Source organism: Canis lupus, chromosome 4 (genome assembly GCF_003254725.2).
Source record: "Canis lupus dingo isolate Sandy chromosome 4, ASM325472v2, whole genome shotgun sequence".
Taxonomy (NCBI): Eukaryota; Metazoa; Chordata; class Mammalia; order Carnivora; family Canidae; genus Canis; species Canis lupus.
In genome coordinates, this window is record NC_064246.1 from 28,104,489 (window position 1) to 28,122,180 (window position 17,692).

At 51.0% G+C, this 17,692-nt stretch overlaps 1 protein-coding gene across 6 annotated transcripts in view; it reads right to left on the reverse strand.

Moving 5' to 3' along the window:
* The window catches only part of DLG5 (discs large MAGUK scaffold protein 5), a 119,174-nt gene that overhangs the window by 41,411 nt on the left and 60,071 nt on the right, over positions 1 to 17,692 (reverse strand). For 5 of the 6 annotated variants that reach the window (XM_025435477.3, XM_049109069.1, XM_025435475.3 and 2 more), the window contains 4 exons: positions 16,234 to 16,377; positions 15,495 to 15,678; positions 4,086 to 4,345; positions 2,498 to 2,810 (listed from right to left, as the gene is read on the reverse strand). In XM_025435477.3, coding sequence (XP_025291262.1) covers positions 2,498 to 2,810; positions 4,086 to 4,345; positions 15,495 to 15,678; positions 16,234 to 16,377 — 901 coding nt within the window. The remainder of the gene's footprint in view (positions 1 to 2,497; positions 2,811 to 4,085; positions 4,346 to 15,494; positions 15,679 to 16,233; positions 16,378 to 17,692) is intronic. The other variant, XM_025435478.3, reaches the window with a different exon arrangement.

Genomic DNA, 17,692 nt, shown 5'->3' on the forward strand with positions numbered 1-17,692 from the left:
GGTCCGAGCTCAGCGCCACCGACCGCACAGGACATCAGAGCCACAGCTGCCTCAGGGGCGGCAGGAAGGCAAGGACAGGGGGAGCCCCCCCTGAGCGAGCACACTGGCCTTCCTACGGGCGGACGGGAGCTCGGGCTCTTGTCACCTGGCGGGCCCCGGCTCCCCAGCAGTGGAGACCAGCCGGCCGGGCAGTTCCTGTGCCCAGGGGCCGTGACGGTGGCCCGCGACGGAGCTCCTGTAGACGTGCCCGTTCAGGGGGGGACGCAGGGAGAGGGCACAGCCGGGCTGGGCCAGGACGCAGACGGGCCCCCGAAGCCCTCTTCGCCACAGCGCACTCCAGAGAAGAGGGCAGTGAGAGGGGAGAGAGAGGGGGCCACAGGGGAGGGGAGGGGGCAGAGAACAGAGTCTGTGGGAAGAAAGGGCACCACCTCCGCCGCTGAGCGCAGTGAGCAGAGTCCTGCGATCAGGGAGGCAGCGGGCCCCAGGCCGGCCTCCACGGACCCCAGCACCGGCCGGGCCTGGGAGGGAAGGCGCTCCCACCACACCTCAGGGCCGGAGGCCAAGGCCACGACCGGCCTCCTCCGGCAGGTGTGCTCTGTCTGAGCGGCCAAACTCGGCCGCAGGAGCCGAGGGTTCCAGCTCTGGAAGGCGCCGGGTGGGAGCGGGGCTTCTCCTCTCCAGCCTGCTGACTCGGAACAGTGCCTAGAAGAGATTCCTGCCTCGGCTGACAGGCACGCTTGACACCCAGCCAATGCCCCCTGCGAAGGCCCGGGAGCCAGGACGCCGAGTGCTGGGGCAGGGGAGCGGGGACGACCGATTGAGGGAAGCCAGTCAACCCCGGAACCAGGGCGCTGCGGTCCGACCCCCTCTCCGCGGGTCACACGTTCTCCTGGACGGTTCCCTTTAGCGACTGACTCAAAGTTTGCTTCTTCACCGTTTTGTTTTTCTTATTTAGTAGCGACATTTTCCCCAATAATTCAGATACCAGCAATGTGAAAATGAGGGGATGGTTTCTCTAGGACAATGACCAAGTTCTAGTCCATGACCTTTGCTTATTAAAACCTCTCTCATCATGCCCTTACAAAGGTTTCATCAAAGCAGGTAGTCCTTTTCATGAGGCTTTCGCCTTCGAGGTCTGGAGAAGTCTCACTCCCGTCATATGAAATCGCTCTTAATGGCCCACTTTTGCCTATAAAAACAACTTCCTAGGGTTCACGCAGGTCCTAACAGGGCAGTAGGATCAGGATGATGGGCGTGATGATCTTAATGATAAAGTAAACAACTACCCTGTGAGGCACTGCTCTCATGTACATTTTGTAGAGGAAACTGAGGCCCAGAGAGGCCAGAGGACCCGTGACTGAGGAGTGCGGCTCCCCCAGGACGAGCCCTTGCACCTTGCATGCCCACGGCCCCCTGCACCGCCAGGATATCTCTGCATCCCTATCTGCAGAGAGACTCAGAGTCCCGGCCACCCCTCGGGTGCCAGCCCTGCCACAACAATGTAACGCACGCTGCCTCCACCTACCTGTCTGACCATTAACACCTTGCTTTTTGCTCCTCACAGACCAGTCTCGAAGGCTACATCCTGACCTGCAGAGCAGGAGAATGGAGGGGCAGGAGCAGAGGACTCTTTCAGTGGGAAAAAGTCAGCTGTGATCAGTTCAGCAGTTCTAAGCGAAGCCACACAACAGAACGGGAAGGGAACCTCCAACAGCGAATCCACGAGCTCACACGAGCCCCAGCAGGGCTCACCTGGACTTACGGGGAAACCGTGTCAGCAACGAGGTCAAGGTGGCTCAGGCAGGAAAGATGGAGAGAGCCCTTGCTGATCACCCAGGAGTCCAGCTCAGTGGCCCGATTCTGGTGCTACTCTAGCCCAGCCCCTGACACTGGAGGCATTTCCCCCAGGGAGCAAGGCCTAAAGCCCCTTGGGCTCAGCCTAGCACAGCTTCTCCCCAGCAGGACTTCAGATCTTTAAGGAGCAGACTCCTCAGATGTTTGGGGGCCAGGAAAGGGGAAAAGGAAAGAAATCTGAGGGGTCTATTCTGGATTCAGAAGGCCAAAGGTATCAATGGCTTTGGGTACTTGGCCTTGGGATCTTACCAAGGGGCAAGTCTTTGAGACATGCAGTGACCGCCAACACCAGGCTGACCTACGCGCCCTCGACCACCAGCTGGGGTGTGAGAGTGTCTGTGCACAGAGCACACACGTCTGTGTGTATCACCTGACTTACTTGCACCACTGTAAGCTCCAAGGCCCGGACCACAGCCGGACATCCCTTTGCATGCCCTGCAGCCCAGGCTGGAGCTGGGCCCCAGGTGTGAGTTCAGCAGCCTCCCAGGTGGAATCCCATAACCCAGCCAGCCTGCAGGCCTAACAGGAGAAGCCCTTTGCTCTGACTCAGGAAGAGGCCACCAGTGCAGGACACGGTGGCCACCCCAGCCCCACTCTCGCGTCGCTTTCTCAGAGGCTGGGAGGCCAGCTGCCCACTGCTCACCTGCCGCAGCGCCTCCATCTCCTCGCTGGCGGCCTTCTTCTCAGACGTGCTGCTCTTGAGCTTGGACTCGGCCAGCTCCACCTCGGTCTGCAGCTTGTCCAGCTCGGAGATGACCTGGTCACGCTCACTCATGATGAGCTTGTACTCGCTGTACACCGCGTCCCGCTCCTCCTTGTACTTCTCTGACTCTTTGGCCATTTTTGCCTGCATGGTCCTCAGCTCGGTCATCTCCGACTGCAGCAGCTCCATCTCCCACTGCAGGTCCTTGTTCTGGGCTGTGGCCTTGTTCAGCTCATGGTGGATCGCCTCAAACCTGGGGGAGAGAGGCAGCTGGGACAGGGGGGCGGGGACCTGCCCGGCAGCTCTGCTGTCCTGGACAGTCAAGCATGAAGTTTCGAGTGAGGTCATCCGCACCACTCAAAGAGGAAAGTCACCGAGTGCCAGTGCCCCCGGACCTGGAATTTTTCTCAGCCTCCCACCAACACCAGAAGTTGATCTGAGGACTTCATGCCCTCGGCTCTACTAGAAATAACAGTGTATTTCTCCCACAGCCAAGTAACATTGTTTTTTAAGAATAAAAAGAAAACAATGCTAGAAACACAGCATATGAGAGGTAAGACTGGCCTTAATGATCATTTAGTCTGACCACCTCATTTCCCAGATACAGACGATAAGGCCTGGTGTGGGTGACTGATGCAAGACGACAGCTCGGTCCCTCCAGGCCAGGAGCCACCTTCCATAGAGGCAACCCTGCGAGCCAGAACCCACAGCTCTCCAGCAGCACTTCTCAAAGCATGTTCTTTAGAATACCAATTCTTCATGGAACTCCATTAAAAAGAAGTGTGTTCTCTAATGGCTTACATTGGGAAACACTGTCCCGTCCTGGAGCAGCTAGTGCAGGGTACCAGAGTGAAGGCTCTGAGAAGTCCTGCAATGTAGACTCCTGTCTGAGTATAATTCAGCAATTCCTAATCCTTTCTATCTCCAGAGAACACCTTGCATGGGATGCCAATGAATGCTCCAGGGAACTGGTGTTCCATAGGAACACACGTTACGAAATGCTGTTTGAGGGCAGGTGTATATATAGAAAGAAATACATACAGATATACAGAGATACATGTACACACACACACACAGATTATATATACATTTTTAAAAATGACATTTTAGAAGAAACAATGCTTAGGGCAAATAATTCTATTTGCTGGGTGGGTGGGTGACACAGAGGGAAGAGGCTTGCGCGGAGACCTAAGAAATAGGATGGTCAGAACACCCAGAGCTATTCGGATGGGAGGAAGGAACACAATTCCCAAGCCACATGGAGTGCCAACAAAATGTTCCCCAAATACCCCCAAAATATTTTTTGAATAAAAAGGCAGGGGAAAAAAAAAAAAAAAAGGCAGAGTCACTAGAGCCCCCCTCCCTTTTTCTTTCTTTTTTTTTTTTTTTTTTTTTTACCCCCTGCAAGTGGCTGGGAGCCTGGCTGCCAGCAATAAGCCCATAAAGGAGAGTGGGCCTGCGGCAAAGGAAGCCCGTGTGGCCCTCTGGCCATTCCCCGCACACGGGGGACGGGCAGGGCAGCTCTCACCTCCGCAGGGAGAGGGCACACTGGTGCTGCAGCTGGATGGCCGTGTCCCTCTGCTGCGTCAGCATCTCCGTCTGCTTCAACAGACGCTGGTTCTCTTCCTCCAGCTGCTCCAGGCGGCTCAGGTCGGAGTTGTGGATGGCGACTTTCTCGCTGTACCTCTTCCGCAGGGCATCGTAGTCCTTCTTGACCACCTCCAGCTTGTCCATGGCCGTGTCATACAGCTTATTGAGAATCTCTGATGACCCGTTGAGCTTCAACACCTGGGGACCAGAGAGTCACACTTACCAAGGGCCTGAGGACAGGAGGTGGGACAAACTCCCACCACTCTCCGTCTGTCTGTCTGCGAGTAGTACTGGTGACCGAGGAGGGAGATTAGGCATCCTAAGGTCTGATTCCACAGGCCCTGCACTCACACTGGTCAATTTCCTCATCCACAAATGTTTCTTAAGTGTGTAGAAAAGAGCCCCCGAAGCAGACCGGGGACTTCTATCCTAAGGAAGGCCTGCTGGCAAGTTGACCCTTGGCTGGCATCCGGGAACCTGATGGGCTCCTTGCTTTCTTCCGGGAGTCCAGAATCCCAGTACATGCAGGGCAGAGGGTGCCTGGGAGGCAGGACCCCAGTAAATTCCTTGGGCAGGCAGTAGGTCACAATTCGTGTGACTCCACAGGGGAAGCCTCCTGAAAATCAGCACCTGATTTCCTCTGGACTTTGCCCCATGTGCCTCTTCCTTTGGTTGATTTTGCTTCGTGTGTTTTCACTGAAATAAATTTTAGCTCTGAGTATGATTACATGTTGAGTTTTGTGAGTCATCCTAGCAAATCACCAAACCTGGGGGAGGTGCTAAAGACCCCTCAACACAGGTATCTAATATATTCTAGGCACTGATGATGCTGGACAGGACACATAAAGACTGCGGCTTATGGATCTTTATCCTCCTGGGAGGGTATAAACACACAGACAGGTAGGTAGAGAGAGAGAGAGAGAGAGAGAGAGTTAAAAATAATAAATAAAATAAGTTCAAAGTATAATAAGGGCTACTGAGAAAAGATAGAGGGGCTAATGCTTAAGGAGGCTTCTCTGAGAAAGTGACTCCTGAGTCTAGATGCAAATGAAGAGCAGCAGTTAGAGCACACAGGGGCAAACAAGTGCAAAGGCACTGAGGCAGGAACCCCCACACACATTCTAGGCACAAAGAGAAGGGCAGGGCTCCAGTCAGAGCCCAATGAACAAGAAGTGGATTCAAAATGAGGCTGCAGACATGGGCACAGCTTCAAGGCTCGCAGCAAAGGCTGTATCCTGAGTAAGACGGGAACCATGGGAGGATTTTAAGTAAAACAGTATCCTACTGCAAATTACAGATACTCAAGTTCATTCAAGGTGCTGGTTTAAAGAATAAAAACCCAGATGAGTTAATCGATTGCCAGGGGCCTGCTGACTTCTGCTAAGCACCTCAGGGGATCTGAGCCCTTGGGTGGGCACTCCACATCTCTGAGTTTCAGTTTCCTTATTCCTCAAATGATAGGACTCAACCAGAAAAGCCTGCTTGACTGTTCCAAATGCAACAGGCCGGGAATTATCTGCATATTCAGCACAGACCCTGAGTTATCAGATTTCTGCATTCTCAAGAACCAGAATCTGGGACTACCGAATACTCCCTCGGAAGCGAGGGTTCGCCCTCAGTAAATACGATGAACAAGTCAGAGCTAAAAGTCAAAATCACGGAGACAAGGAGAAGGAGCCTATTCCTCTAGGACATGTAAGCACATGTAAGTCCAGGATGGCGGACTGCTGGGGAGGCAGGGCACCCTGGAAATCGGCTCGGTCAGGGTGGCCAGTCTTTTCCCCTTTGTCTTACCTCTTTCTTTTCTTTCTTTCTTTCTTTCTTTCCTTTCTTTCTTTCTTTCTTTTCTTTCTTTTTTTTTTTTTTTTTTAAAGCAAAACTCTTTCCTTCAAAGGAAATCTTACAAGACAAGGGTACTGAAATCCAAACTTATTTTAAAAGACAGTACATGGGGACACCTGGGTGGCTCAGTGGTTAAACGTCTGCCTTTGGCTCAGGGCGTGATCCTGGGGTCCTGGGATTGAGTCCTGCATCCACATCGAGCTCCCCGCAGGGAGCCTGCTTCTCCCTCTGCCTCTGTGTCTCTCATGAATAAATAAATAAATCTTAAATAAATAAATAACCAAACAAACAGTACATGGGTTCCTTGGGCAGTTAAAATCTTCATTGTTGGAACACTTGGGTGGCTCAGCGGTTGAGCCTCTGCCTCTAGGTCAGGGCGTGATCCCCAGTCAAGTCCCACATCAGGCTCCCTTAAGGGAACCTGCCTCTCCCTCTGCCTGTGTCTCTGCCTCTCTCTCCGTGTCTCTCATGAATAAATAAATAAAATCTTTAAAAAATAAAATAAAATAAAACCTTGTTTGGTAAAAATACTTCACTGTGGCAGATCAGAGCTGCAAACAAAGAAATCCATCAGAAAACAACCACTAAGCCCATTCTATCGTCTTATGTCTTTTTCTGAAAACAAAAACAAAATAGAATATCTTCTAAACCTACAGAAAAAGCAGCACACGCAATGTAATTTGCCACCTAGTTCTAATCCTGATATCTTGTCAGTCACATGTCTCAAATTGCTCTCCAAAGAAATAAAACATCACAGATGTTGCTAAGACCCCTGCTGCATTCTTGTATCTAGCATCCCTCTCTTGCCCTCCAGAATGAATCGTTCCCCTAAATTTGCTGCCACCCATCTCCATGCACAACATTTTATACTACCTACGTATTCATGAAAATTTTTTTTCTTTTTATTTTAAAGACTCTATCCATTTATTCATCAGAGACACAGAGAGAGAGGCAGAGACACAGGCAGAGGGAGAAGCAGGCTCCATGCAGGGAGCCCCATGCAGGACTCGATCCCAGGACCCCAGGATCACGCCCTGGGCCAAAGGCAGGTGCTAAACTGCTGAACCACCCAAGGATCCTTCATGAAAATTCCTAATGCTTCTTACTAGAGGTGCTCCTGTTGATTCCATGTTGCTCTGGAGACCCAGGGAAGGGATGCCAGGTAGTACTTCACTGCATGAGCACATCACACATTCTTTTTCCGTTTGATGGACACGTCCATGGTCTCCGTAACGGTCTCCGTAACAGTCTCCACCATTTTTTACATTTTGAAGTGTCCATTACAGTCGTGTTTCGTACATTGACACTGTCGTGTGATCCACCTCCAGAACTTTTTCATCTTGCAAAACTGAAACTCGGTCCCCATCAAACAACTCCCAGTTCCCCCCTCCCTCAGCCCTGGCACCCACCCTCCTGCACTTTCTGTTTCTATGAGTCTGAAGACTCTAAGTGCCTCAAACAAACAGAATCGTACACTATTTCTCTTTCTGTGACTTATTTCCTTTAGGACAATGTCCTCAAGGGTCACCCACGCTGTAGCATGTGACAGTATTTCTTTTTAAAAATGAATAATATTTCAGTGTACATATGTACTGTGCTTTGTTTATCCATTTATTTGTCAAAGGATGTGAGTTGTTTCTACCTCTCGGCTGTGGTGAAAGTCAGATTTTTTTGACAGTATTGCCAAACTCACAGACAAATAAGGGCTCTTTTAACTTGCATTCCCAATTACTAAAAAGATAGAGCAATACTCCTTATGTCTCCTATTCACTGATTTTATACATTTTCTCTTCTATAAATTGTCTTGTCATATCCTTTGACTTGCCTTCCCCTCTCCTTCACCTGCTCCTTTCTCTCTTCCTTTCTTTCTAGAAGGCTTATTTGTAAATTCCAGGTACTGAGGCATCTGGGTGCTTTAGTCTTAGTGTGGAGTCCGCTTGGGACCTTCTCCCCCTCTCCCTCTGCCGCCCCCCCCCCCCGTGTGCATATGCATGCTCTCTCTCAAATAAAGTAATTTAATTTATTTAAATGAGAGAGAGAGAGAGAGAGAGAGCATGCGCAAGCACACGCAAGGAGGGGCGGAGGGAGAAGCGGGCTCCCCACTGAGCAGGGAGCCTGGTGTGGGGCTCAATCCCAGGACCCAGAGATCACGATCTGAACTGAAGGCAGACATTTAACTGACTGAGCCACCCAGGGGCCCCAGTAAAAAAAATATTTTAGGGATCCCTGGGTGGCGCAGCGGTTTGGCGCCTGCCTTTGGCCCAGGGCGCGATCCTGGAGACCTGGGATCGAATCCCACGTCAGGCTCCTGGTGCATGGAGCCTGCTTCTCCCTCTGCCTGTGTCTCTGCCTCTCCGTCTCTCTCTGTGTGACTATCATGAATAAATAAATAAAATCTTAAAAAAATATATTTTAAAAATTAATTAATCATTAATTCTAGGTACTAATCCTTTCCCAGTTGTATATATTACAAAAGCTTCTCCCAATCTGAGTCTTATGTTATACCAAGTTTCCCATTTTGAAACAGTAAAATCTATCAATCATTTCCTTTTTGGTTTGGGCTTTGGTTGTTTTATTTGAGAAGCTCCTTCCTACCTTGAGATCATGAAGATACTCATATTATTTTTTCTAAAAATTTCAGTTTTACTTTTCACATTAAATCTTTAAACTACTTGGAATATCTTTTCTGTGAGATGGGGACATACATTATTGTTTTCCATAAATCATGAATGAGAAATGAGTCCCAGTCCAGAATAAACAGGACAGCTGAACGTCTCCAGGTGCAGACATTGAGGGCTGGAGGACACCAAGCACGTCATCCTCTGTAGTGCCCATGACACAGAGGAGCATCCCACAGGGACTCATATCCACAGGTGCCCAGGACACAAAGAGCAAATGGAGAGTTTTCTTGTCTTCTGGGTCAATCAGTATATCTCCACCTGTGTCTGGAAAAGGTCCAGCTTCTAGACTGGGCTGCCCTAACTTGTGGACATACCTCAAACATTCCAATTAAAAATTGCTTCAAGGGGCACCTGGGTGGCTCAGTCTGGTAAGTGTCTGCCTTCAGCTCAGGTCATGATCTCAGGGTCCTGGGATCCAGTCCCACATTGGGCTCTGTGCTCAGTGGTGAGTCTGCTTCTCCCTCTGTTCTTGCCCACCCCACGCTGGCTCATGTTTACACACTCTCTCTCCCTCTCTCCCTTAAATAACTAACTAAATAAAATATTTAAAAAATAAATAAAAAATGACACCTGGGTGGCTCAGTGCTTGAGCATCTGCCTTCCGCTCAGGCTGTGATCCTGGAGTCCTGGGATCAAGTCCCGCATCAGGCTCCCCGCAGGGAGCCTGCTTCTATGTCTCTGCCTCTCTCTGTCTCTCATGCATAAATAAATCAAATCTTAAAAATAAATACATAATAATTAAATAAATAAATCACTTCAAATGTCTGACACTCTAATCATCCCCTAAGCCAGGTGAGAACCAACCCCACTGGCTCCAAAGACATAGACTGGTTTCTGCAAAGGCCTTGCTGCTGTTCTCAGACTCGCCCGCTAGGTGGCAGCCCTGGGTAGACAGGCCGAGGCTCTCCTGCAGTTGCCACATCTGAGCTTCATCAAGAAACAAACTAGTTCTAAAGGCAGCCTTGACACAGCACAAAGCCCTCACCTTGGGCCTTGCTATCTTCACAAGTCCACAACAGACTCTGGGGTCTACACCATGGCTTGGCCTTTCTTCCCTGGGAAACAGTCCCCCAAATGCTCCAACCGTGAGGAGCTTGGATTGGAGCCTGCCTGACAATCCAGGGCAGAGTGAACTGGATGCCAGGATGGTCACAAGATCCGGGGAGACAGCGTTAGTCAGGGAGAACCCTAGAGCAGACCCAGAAATCCCTTCTGATGCTCACAGTCCAGCTCTGATCACGTGGTGGGACCTGGGACCCTCAGGCTCACAGCCTGTGTTGTTCTGGCCACGGCCCTACCCCCAGGTGAACACTCGCAGGACCAGGTCTTGCCTATTTCAACTGAAATTTGCCTTCCTCAACTCCTACCCTCTTGTTCCCATTCTAGCCCTAGTCACGTAGAAGGATCCCTTTCCACGGGACAGCATCCAGACACTCAAAGAGGCTCACGGGCCCCCAAACACTTCTCGACTTTCCTCTACAAGCAGGGCTCAGAATCATGCCTGGGTCAATGTGATCACAGCCTCTGAAGAAGTTTGGAAAAATCATGGTCATAGTTAACTCCAGAGAATTGAAAATCTATCCTATTTAGTATAGAATTTTTCCTTTCTATAATCAGATGATTATAGTCTTATTAGGTAGTTCATCCTTTGTGCACACATGTGCACACACATGCAAATGTTTAGCTTCCCAGCAAGGCAAGTGGAATTCCAAGTGAGAGAGAATATCTAATTCGGCCCAGAATTCTCAAGAGACAGGCAGCAAACAACTCATCTGAGGCAGGCATGGAAGTCTTTAGAGATGACTCCCCTCAGCTTGTGAGGACAGGGAGGAAGTGGCCCCCGCCAGGGGGGCTTGGGGGGGGCCCACATTGAGGGTTTGGTTCCACCCACACAGGAGGGGGGCCGCTGAGCCGAGGGAAGCCCACAAGAGAATGGCCCCCATCTCTACACTGGTAAGAAACACTCGTCCCTCTGGGCTTCAATAAAGAAACGAAGAAACTCCTTTCCTGGGATATCTGAGAAAAGAAGTCAACTTTTAGGAATCACCAAAAGCTGAGGTGGGGGTGGGTGACTTTACTGTTTGCAGGATTTTTTTCTTTTTTAACTAAAGAACATGCATCACAGTAGTAAAGAAAGAAGATCCTCTATGTTGCTCCCCTAACCAAGGCTTGGCAGTGTCTGCCCAGGCTCTCCTGGGCATTTCAGAAGCAACCGAGAAAAATCCAGACGGCACATTCTGAGGGGCCTGGAGATGGAGCTGCCAGGCTGCGAGCCTCCCCCACCACAAATGCATGCAAACACACTTATGCACACTGGCAAAGCTGGGGAGAGGGCTCAGGCCCCAAGCCCCGGACCTGTGGCGCCCCTCCAGGCTAGGGCTGCCTCATTTCCTCAGAGATAAATGATGCGGAGGGCTGTGGAGCCCCACAAATCTCTCAAGCAAACACGCAAGTCAAACAGCACCATTTACCCCGCAAGGGCCTCTCCAAGTTAACAAGGCATGGGAGGAGCCAGGCAACAAAACCAGCCTTGTCCAGCGAGGTCAACCTTTGCCCTGGGGCCCCGTGGGGAGGAAACCTGTGGCCACCCCCATGTCCCCTGCTTCCTCTCCTGCTGACCCACCCAGGAATGAGCTTCCCACAGCCCGGTGGTGGCCCTGGCAGCTCAGAGGTGCACCTTTACCCACCCCCACCCCCGCAGCGGCCAGCCTCCTGTCCTCATGTGGTCCTAAGGTGGCACTTGCCAAGGGACACGGGTCCAGCTGAAGAGAACTGGAGAACCTCATTGGCCACCGTTAACAAACTAGCCTCCAAGGGTCACAGCTGTAGGAAAGGACAGGAGAACGAGGCACGAGGCACGGGCTGGAGGGGAGGGCGAGTCACCTTCCCATGTCATCTGTGGGGAGAACAGGAAAAGGGGGGGGAGGGGAGAGAGCAATCTCAGTCCGGATGTTTGTTCGAGCTGTGAAAGTCCTCAGTAAAGAGAGAACTGGGAGCCCATGAAACTTTACGCCTCATGAGGGCAGACTTTCTTTGATGAAAAGGTGGTAATTGGAGTTTTTCTGAGATAGAAGTCACGCACTGTACGATTCACCCAATCAAGGCCCCAGTCAGTGGAGCCGGCACACTTACCAGGCTGTAAATCCTGGTAAGGTTGTGCGGTAACCACCACTACGTAATCGCGGCACATTGTCATCCCCAGCCCTCAAGGACACCCGTGCCCATCAGCACTCCCCCTCCCTCCAGAATAAACAGGATTTTGTTTATTATTATTTATTATTTTGTTTATTATTTATTATTTGTTTATTTATTATTATTTTGTTTATTATTATCCCCCCCACCCCTCTGCCCCAAACAACCCCTGTCTCTCTCCTGTCTCTGTGGAATCCCCTGTTCCGGAAGTTTCCATACAAATGCAATCAGACACCGTGTGGTCCTTTGTGACTGGCTTCTATTTAGCACCAGGTTTTCCAGGTTAATCCAGATAGCGGCAAGTGTCAATGCGTCACCTGTTTTTATGCTGAATGTTCATATTCCGCCATTTAGAGCAGACCACAGCTGGACCGTTTCCATGTTCTGAATGCTGCTGCTATGACACTGACACTACAGCTGTTTCTGTGGATGTGTGTTTGCAATTCTCTTGGGACTACACCTCGACGTGCAATTGCCGGGTCATCTGGGAACTGTATGTTTACCTGTCTGTGGAACTGCCAAACCGATCGCAGAGTGGCTGCCCCACCTTCCACCCCACCCCCAGCAGGGCATGGGGGCTATGGCAACCACTCCACATCCCTAGGAGGGCAGATTATAGCCCAGCCTTGAGAGGCCTAGGACAAAAGCAAGAAGGACAGCAGACACTTATGGAGTTCTTCACACTGGTGGGCACACGGTGCCACTGCTTTATATGCAACATCATCTAACCTCCAGGGCGACATAAGAGACCATGACTGCTACCCTGAAAAAAGTCCCACTCTGCCACTTTCTGGCAAGGCCATGGAACTTTCTTTAGGCTGAGACGGAGCCAGGAATACATCTGAAATGAGAAATCACTCAAAGAAAATAAAATCCAAGCTAAATCCAAGTCAAAAGGCTGAGCCAAATTTGGACAGGGGGAAAAATGCCCATAAATAAAGGAGCAAGGAACTGGTGGGTAAAGGTAAAGACAGGGAGGTGTGGCCAGCACTCCCGGCCCCAGGGCAGAGAAGGCACACAAACACTCAGCTGGGGCTATCCCTGACCCTTGCTGTGGTTTCCCGCTGCTGTAAGAGGGAGCTGACAAAAACAGGAAGGGAGGCAACTAGAATGAACCTACGGTATTGTGGCATTGGACTGGAACTGGGAGTGTTAGTGCAAACTCACAGATTTCAATATATATGCTATGTATTGTAGATACAGATATATGAGGGGGCGGGGGAGACAGAGACCTGGAAACAGAGATGTAAGTGGGGCATGGGGTACTGAGATAGCCCCTACTCTGGCTACTGAGACGACCTGGGAACAGTGATACCCCACTAGCTCTATGCACACCTGGCATTCAGATCTCACTCCTAAGTACCATCCTCTACTAAAAGAAATGAGGACCCCTTGGGGAAATGGCTGATTCCCAGGACAAGGGCAGGAAATGAAATGAGCCTGGGACATCTTCTTGTGCCAGAGAGCAAGAAAGTGTTCACAATGAATCCCAAACCCACTGAATAAAGCAGGAAATCATGAATCTACATAGAGACAGTCAGACAGCCGGGCAAAGGGAAAACAATGAACTCTGCAGGGGAGAAGCCTGGAGGCATCACCTTCACTGAGTGATCAAAGGGAACATCACAGGTAATGGGTCCTATCCAACCAAGGGCCACTCTCTAAGATGCGGTGAGAAGGTGGCAGCGTCACTCCTGTGACAGTCCCAAGATGCACAAATGGAATCAAACCAGGAGGATCTGGCGAATCCAGGTGGAGGGACATGCATCAAAATAACTGGCCTGTCATCTTCTAAAGCATCAAAGTAAAAAAAAAATAATAATAATAAAGCATCAAAGTCATGTAGGTCAAAGCCTGAGGAACTCTTCCAAGCTGAAGGAGACCAAAGAGACGTGACAGCTACGTGCAATGCCTGATTCTGGACTGGATCATTTTCCTATTAAAGGCACTATTTATACACCGGGCAAAACTCAAATTGGAGCCTACTGATTACATGGTATTAGCTATCTATCAGTGTTAACTTCCTTATGTTGATGTTTGTATTACTGTCTTATAGGAAAATAACCTTATTAAAAAGCACATAGGTTGGCAATTTGTCCTGGAAAGATAAGGGGTAAAAATTCTTTGTGCTGTACTTGTAACTCTTCTGTAAGTTTGTGACAGTTTCACAATTTACAACATTTGAATTGTAAATGAAAAAGAAAGCAAGAGAGACAATATCATGCTACATCATCAGACAGGCTCAGATTGTCACATATGAGTTTTGGGCTGAGCAAGCCCCAAAGTCCTCTTTTAACTCAGGGAGCCATAAATGATTCTGATGGGGATGGGGACGGGGATGTTCTGCCGCTCACTGGGACTGCCTTCCAACCCCAAACACACAACCATCGATGCACACAGAAGGTGGCCGTGGCCCCTGCCATGGGCCAGGGCAGTTCCGTCTGTGAGCTACAAGAGAAGAACTGGCCAACGGCACTCACAGCAAGCCAGTTTTCTGACTGACTGGCCCACTGCTCATGCCTGTCCATGTGAAACAAGAGCTGAGCATGGCAAAGAAAATAACTTGGAATGCAAGCCAGGAGCAAAGGAAGAAGCCATGCTCCCACCAAAAACCAACAACAATAATGACTCCCTCTCATATCTGCACAGGGCTTCAATACTTCCAAGCTTCTCTTCATCTGAAATCGCACATGACCCATACAAAGGAAGGAAGCTACAGACCTGCGAAGCCAAACTCCTATTACACACTGAACACCACTGCATAGCACCTCCTCCCTGGTAGCCCTTGCAACACTCACAGTGATACACAGATATGTGTGATCATTTAACTAGCATTAGTCTCCCCCCACTGGACTACAGAGTTCAACAGTGTCTGCTCACAGATATCCCAGTGCTTCACATTAGGCAGACACTCCAAAAATACTTTCTAAATGATCACATGGGTATGTGGGAGGGTGGATGGATGATGGGTGGGTGGATGAGGGGCTGGATGGATGAATGATGCATGGGTGGGTGGATGAGGGGCTGGGTGGATGAATGATGCATAGAACAATGGATGATGGGTGGAAGGATGGATGGGGGATAGAAGGATGGATGAAGGGTGGGAGGATGGATGATGGGTGAGAGGATAGATGATGGGTGGGAGGATAGATGGGAGGTGGTAGGATGGGTAGAAGGATAGATGATGGATGGATGATGGGTGGGAAGTTAGACGGGAGGTGGGAGGATGGATGATGGGTAGAAGGATGGATGATGGATGGAAGGATGCATGATGGATGGAAGATGGGTGGAAGGATGGATGATGGATGGAAGGATGAGTGATGGGTGGAAGGATGGATGATGGGTGGAAGGATGGATGATGGGTGGAAGGATGGATGATGGATAGATGAGAGATGGGAGAATGGATGATGGGTGGGAGGATGGATAGGAGGTGGGAGAATGGATGATGGGTGGAAGGCTAGATGATGGATGGATGATGGGTTAGAAGATGGATGATGGGTGGAAGAATAGATGGGAGGTGGGAGGATGGATGGGAAGTGGGAGGATGGATGATGGATGGGAAGTGGGAAGATGGATGGGGGTGGGAGTATGCCCAACTTTGGTGTGCCCCCAGCCACCCTGCCTGGCTCTACCTGCTGCTGTTGGGCCCGGAGGTCACCGATCTCCTTCTGGTCCTCCTCATGGAGCCGCTTCATATCCTCCCAAGACTGCTGCAGCAGGTTACGCTCCCGCAGCAGCTGTCCATTCTCCCGCCTCAGCATGTCCACATCGTCCTTCAGCTGGGTCTGGTCGCTCAGGAGCCGGCTGTGGAGTGTGCTACAACCCCCATACACACGGTGAAGCCCAGCCAGCCTCCACCCCTCCAGCCCCTCCTCTCCTGCCCCTCCACGTCCCAATACACCCGATGGGAGCCCACAGCAGTCAGGGCAGCAGCACTCAGAGGCAGGCCAAAGCGTGGTATCAGCCAAATGCCAGAAAGACCCAAACCATTTTTTAAAAACTTGAGACCAAGAAGAGCACACATATGAAGGCCAAGGCAAGGTGATGGGCCCATACCTGGCACAGGCCTGGGCAAACGTCAGCAAGTGGGCGGGTAAGGCAGGCCAGTAAACTCAGAGGGGCCCCAGGAGACCCAGGGGAACATGCCCGGCCACCTCTCCTACAGCAGGAGCTGCAGCAAAGCCCCTGGACAGCCATCTGCCTGGCCTACTGCCTAATTTTCAATCCCTTTCCTACCTGTTGTGCTTCCGAGTCTGTCACTAGCTGGTGTAAAGGGTTCACAGCTCACCCTACACTTAGAAAAACCGAGACCCAAAGACCCAAACTCTCTTGCTGAAGGCCCACTAGCTGTTATATGGCAGTCCCACTCACTGGTAGAAGTCGGTCTCCTTGGCCACCTCCTCGCACCTCTTCAAGGCGTTGGTGTGCTGCTTCTGCAGGCTCTGCAGGTCCGACATGGCCCGCACACACTGGATCTTCAGCCTCTCGTAGTCGGGATTCAGCCTGTGGTAGGGCCTGACCCAGACAGCAGCAGTGAACACAGGCCCCGGGATCACTCGGACAACGGGTGTCTCTGCCCCGGGTAGCCTCCAGCCCAGTGTCCCCGGACACTGGGGTTCTGTGCACCACAACCACCTGATGCTTGTTCAACTCCCATATCCTGGCATCCCCAAACCCACAGGATCCCTAGGGTGGAGGGCCCTGGCTGCCCAGGCTCCCTGGTTGAGCCTGGAGCGCTAAGAAGTTACTGTCTTACTCCCTAGCAGCTCCTGGGAACCTGTGCAGCAGGACTTGACACACAGTGGGCACACCAGAAACCTGTGATGAAGCTTCTCCTCTTTTTAAGAAAGTGACTGTCAATCTTGGGAACCCAGCAAAATACCAAGGCCCAGACCAATTACATCAGCATCCTTGGGGATGTGACCCAGACAGACACCAGGGGATTCTGGTGTGTCACCACTGTTGAGAACACTGGCCAGGAGCACCGCTTCTCAGAGTGGGGTCCCCAGACCTGCAGCATTAGTTTCACCTGGGAATATGCTAGAGTGCAAACCCTCAGGTCAGCCCCAGAACTCCTGAATCAGACACGTGGGAGGGAGGGAGGCCTAAGCAGCAATCTATGCCTTAACAAGCCCTCTGATGACCTGGTGCACGCTCGAGTTTGAGAACCCCTGCCCTACAGCTGGCGTTCATAACTTTTCTCTGTCAAGGGCCAGACAATTAAATGCTGTAGGCTCTGCTAGCCATAGAGCCTCTGTGTAACTACTCCTTCTGCCTTGGGACCACGAGGCAGGCCCTGGACAATATGTACTCTAGCACCCCGTGTCTCCACTGGCCCTGGCTCTGTGCTGAGCTCAGAGAATAGGCTTTGCAGCCCTGCCATCAGCCCAGAGGAACCTTCCTCAGGATGAGGCACATCCATGCCTGATGCTCCTAAGGCAATCCCCCTCACCTCAGAAGCCCAACCAGCATCTCCCAGAAGAATGAATCACACTGTATCCCTCCTCTTCCACGAAGCCCTCCTGGATGGGCAAGCGGGTAAAGACTCTCTCTTTGCCCCACCCCGCGGACCTGGTATCACCTCTGAATTCCAACAAAAGACGAATCAAAGATTTTCTCCAAAACAGCAAAGAAGCCAGGCGGTATATATCCTCCAAAAACGCACATGCAGCAGGAAGAATTAAGGTGTGCACTTGTCACGATCCATTTAACAGTGAGGAGGGGTGGCACACGTGCATGCACAGACACACGCACAGACGTGCACACACATGCACGCACACAGCCAGGCGGGTCAAGGGCTCAGCAATGGGACAACTATCTCCATCAGGGC